We start from the raw sequence: 5,000 nt of genomic DNA, 5'->3' as shown, positions 1-5,000 counted from the left end.
GGCATGTTTCGTGCCCTGCCGCAGACCAGCGCAGAGTCCTGCACGGGTTCGGGTACCCGCGGGTGTTGAAACGGGTGAAAAATATTCTACTGTGTCGGATGCAGGTGCGGGTCGGGTTGGACACGGGTCTAAATCGGAATTGGCCTTTCATAAACATCACGTGCATACGTAACAATATTTTCTACATAGTTAACCCATCCTAAATAATATGCCTGCAATTCAAGTTGATAAGAGCATTTGAAATGCATGTTTCGTACGTGCCTTCCCAAAACTCTCTAGGCGCCTATACTTTCACTTTTAAAAATCACATGCGCGGGATCTGCAGTCTTTCAGAACAAAGTGGCTGCTTACACTGATTAAAAAACACCTAAAGATGACTCTCTTGATGTTGTCATGGTGGAGAGAGCATGCTTGTTTATTTCCCAATATTGCTTAGATTGTGAGATCTATTGACATCCCTGCAAGCGAGCGAGATTTCTCCTATGCATGGGAAAAGGTAGGCCACATTTTTTCCCATTCAATCTTGCACTCAAATAAACGGGATAGTGTCACACGTCTTATGTGTATTTCCATAAAGTTTCAAAGGCTAATGCATAATCCGGTGTATGCTATGACCGAATCATTCCTTCATTTAATGTAGGCTAGCCTACTGCTGTTAATAAGTTTAGTGATGTGTGTGCAAGGCGGTGTTTGAATCCTAAATGAAGCATTTGCGTGGCGATAGCCTTGTACACACACGCGCGCACACATGCACACGCGCACACACACACACATACACACACACGCACACACACACACACACACATGCTACGAGGCCCAGTCAGCACATTTACACCATCAGAGAGCACTCATAACTCTGAGACCTCCATCACGACACGGGTACCACGTCATCACACAACGCACGCTGCTGCCTGTTGTCACGCTCTCCTCCCCCTCTCAATCCGCACTCTGTTTATGATCCGCGTGCACGTACGCAAACACGACGCCACGCGAGCGTCATCGTCTTATTACACAGCCCCAGTGACAAACAAAAGGGGAGCCGTCATCGCACGCCTGACCTTAAAACTTGGCCGCCGGCGCGGTGCACGCCTCGCGTAAGCCTCATATTTCCCGTAGGTAAAGCCTGCCGCGCCATCGCAACCGGCAAAACACAGGCCAGCACAATAGCTCTCCGGTGAGATAATGGAGGCGTAATGCGATAATAAGCACCGCCGCCTCGTCTGCCCTCCCACCCGGACGCTGCTGCCGCCGCTGCTCCGCCTGTGTAATGGGAGAGGAGGTGGGGTTGGAGGGGGGTGGTGGTGGTGGATGCTGATGGAGGGCTGAGGAGAAGCATCCTGGCTGTTATTACCACCCCACCCCCTGAGAGAGGGGGCAGATTAGAGTGCATTAGTGTAAAGTGCAGCGATGCTGCTGCTGCTGCTGCTGCGGCGGTGGTCAGTAATGTGGAGGAGGGAGGGCAGCAGAATGCAGGCTGTTGGCTACTGAGGTCACTCGGATTCAGACAGGAAGGGCCGTTTAGGAGGTCCTCAGATGCATTATGTGGATGATGAAGAGGGTAGGTGTGTGTGTGTGTGTGGGGGGGGGGGGGGCAGTAAACATTAGCTTACAGGTAATGCCTATCAGCATTATAGTGCACTGATGCTGCAGTAGACACAAATGTGCAGGAGTCCTCCTGAAGCCAGAATGCAGGTGGCTAAGGGGCAGAGGAGGGCACACACAATGCACTGGAGAGAACAATAAAGCTAAACAAACAAGGCTTGGTACTCAACGGGGTTTTTGTGCTTCTCATGTTGAGGTGAAATGTGAACTGGTGCGAAGGACAGACTGGAATTTGGAGTGCATAATAAGTGCATGACTATCAACAAATTGAACTGGTCAATAGAATTAGCGCGGCATGGCAACGGAACATCCGAAAACTGAGAATGCTCCAAAAACAATCTCTTCTGAGAGCTTTAGTCTGAGTGCAGAGCCGGCGTGCGCCCACACCGCAGAGTAACCTGAGCCGAGGGCCACTGCCCCAGCATGCCCGGCCCCACACCTCCATCCTCCGCATGAGGGATATTAACGATGACGCCACCTGGACGAGGCTGCTGCCAATGCTACTGCAGACTAGTGGAGCTGCAACAGTGATCCTCATAGAGCTGCAGTAGCCCTGTAACATGCTAACGATCTGCTCTCCACAATGTCCAGAGACACATGAGACAGATGAGGCATTGTGTGCTGAGCTAATGTGCTGTATTTATGTTTGTTATCCCTGTGGGTTATGTTTTTATATGTTTTTTATCTAGTTCTGTTCTTCTGTAGGTTTGTGTAGACTGTACTAGGTTAGAGTCCTACTTTTGGCTCTTACGTTTAATGTAGAGCCAAAAATCATCCAAATAACTGATTCTGATGAAGTCTTTCCGTCTTGTATGGAGGTGGTTGGATGGAGGCACTGAGACAGCTATTCTGCAGCTATACCACCACACTACAGAGATCCTCACAAAATAGCAAGGGCTAATGCTAACCGCATAGCTCAGCTGAAGATGCTAAAGCGCTAGAGGGCGTATGCCTCACACACAGACATGGCTCCAGCACTAAGGAGTAGAACCTCCTGCAGAGACAGATAGAGCTGGATCAGATCCTGGTGTCTGTCACAGATATTCCTTTGCTACAGCGAGTGTCATAGTGATGGATGTGAGGATGTAATGCCTGTGTGTGTGTGTGTGTGTGTGTGTGTGTGTGTGTGTGTGTGTGTGTGTGTGTGTGTGTGTGTGTGTCTGACCTTGAGTGAGGACTGCACGGCGGACTCGGGCGGGTAGACGATGAAGTGACGCAGCGTGAAGCCGAAGCCCTGCGAGGTGCGTCGCAGTCGGAGCGTCTTGGGCCCAGGCCAGGAGAAAGGCTCGTCCTCGCCCGCCACCGGAGACACGCAGCCCGAGGCGTCGCTGGCGTCCACTCCACCCTTCTGCTTGGCCTGAGAGAGAGAGAGAGAGAGAGAGAGAGAGAGGAGAAAGGGACAGAGATAAGGCAATTGTTAACAGTGTTTCGAAACAACAAAAATGCACACAGCAGACAACTTAATCATGCCGCAGATACAATGTTATCTGAAGAGGTTTACAGTAAGGAGACCTTAGAACAACAACAGAGAAAGGTGCACTCGGAGGTCAGAAATGTTCATCAAGAACTGGAACCAGGAAGTCAAGAAAATCGACTTTGCTCTCAATACTTAAAACTGAAACGGTTCACGTCATTCTCAAATGTAAAAATACAGTACACGGAGAAAAATCCTCAACACCATGCCTGAGAGGGTGTGGATGGCCAATGACCAAACATGGCTAATGCAGCCCTGTTTAAATGGCTACAGAGACAAACATAGAACAGACACAAAAGACAAGTCTGAGATCAGAATAAAGTGGCGTGAGAACACATGACCAACACACTCAACCAGCTCATCTGGCCAGCTGGCCGGCACTGGAATGGACACTTCTCTGTGGAAGTTTCACATCCCAGTAGACTATGCAGGAGCAATGAGGCAATGAGGAAGGACCTCTCTCTCTCTCTCTCACACACACACACACACACACACACACACAGAGAGGACATGGAGAGAGAAGTTTGCCTGCGGTCAGTCACCTCTGCCACTAATCCACAAGAGAGTGCAGTGGATCCCCGTAAGTTCATCCAGAATGTCATATCCAGATCTCCAGAAATCCTGGATACATCACTAATAGACACATGCTGTCATAATATTATTTTATATTGTTAACTATCATGACAATGCAGCTTCTTGACATTCCTGTCAATCTACGCATATGGTTTATTGTAGTGCTATTGCATAAACGATGCAAATAACTATGAGATATCGGAAATCTGGACACCACATAAATACAATACATGACATCTCTACAATACATCACAATGCAATACTTGATATCTCTGTATAAACAAGTTACATCACTTACGGAATTCTAAGAGAAGGTTTATTTTTCTACGAGTCCTACTGAATGGAGAGGGGCTAAACATGCAGGCATCTTCTCCAACCAGCCATTGGACTGGGACGTCCATAACCTCTCTCCAGTTCACACTACCCAGACTGCACTGCAGCCGTTCCTACAGCAACTCCATCACAACTCCTCCATCTCTCCCATCAAGCCCAGCGCACATCTCACTGACCCCACTGTCCCCCTCGCTCTTTCCATCAAAGGCCAACGGGTCAGCTCAGCTCCCCTGAGGCCACACAGCCGCTCTGGACCAGCTAAATGGACGCTTTCACTGTATTATCAACGGCTGTAGACGGGAGGCAGGGTCAAGCAGCCGGCTGTGAATGAGAGAGCACGCGCACATTTCCAGGCAGCATCTGCACCCCCCCCCCCCCCCCCCCCCCCCCCCCGCCCGAGGCAGGGCGATGGTGGATCGTATCCTGTGACTGTGGTTTTCGCTCATAGCTCACATAGCCCACATAGTTTTTCCACAGGCCCCCCGAGTGGTTGCCATGGTGACAAGGGGCGGCCATACAGCAAACATAGTGACTCACACACAGCCGGGCTAAAATTGGGGAGGGGTGGTGGAGGCGGGAGGGGAGGGGTGGGGTGGGGAGGGGGGTGCCTAGTGACACTGGCAAACACTGGGTAAGTCACATTTAGCTTTTAGTGGACTTCCTCAAAAATGCTCTGTGGTGAGGAAGACACACACACACACACACACACACACACACACACACACACACACACCACACGGATGCACGCACGCACAAATACACACTACAAAAACATACGCCCAGAATTACTACATTCGTCATCCTAATGTATATGGTCTGGCACATATACTGGCATGAACCTGTGTATTCCACACACACCCTCACATGCACACAAACACACACATATACACTCACACACCCACAAATCACACACACACACACACACACACACACACACACACACACACACACACACACAATTACAAATTGGCACAAATGCTAGTATAAATGTGGATGTGGTACAATCCTACAAGTACAA

General features: G+C 49.7%; 1 protein-coding gene across 6 annotated transcripts in view; it reads right to left on the bottom strand.

Annotated features, from left to right (window-relative positions):
• Nucleotides 1-5,000, bottom strand: part of LOC121688156 (rho GTPase-activating protein 21-like) — a 98,513-nt gene that overhangs the window by 44,325 nt on the left and 49,188 nt on the right. For all 6 annotated transcript variants that reach the window (XM_042067566.1, XM_042067564.1, XM_042067562.1 and 3 more), the window contains one exon: nucleotides 2,768-2,959. In XM_042067566.1, coding sequence (XP_041923500.1) covers nucleotides 2,768-2,959 — 192 coding nt within the window. The remainder of the gene's footprint in view (nucleotides 1-2,767; nucleotides 2,960-5,000) is intronic.

Source organism: Alosa sapidissima, chromosome 17 (genome assembly GCF_018492685.1).
Source record: "Alosa sapidissima isolate fAloSap1 chromosome 17, fAloSap1.pri, whole genome shotgun sequence".
NCBI lineage: Eukaryota > Metazoa > Chordata > Actinopteri > Clupeiformes > Clupeidae > Alosa > Alosa sapidissima.
This window is presented reverse-complemented; position numbering and strand designations above follow the sequence as displayed.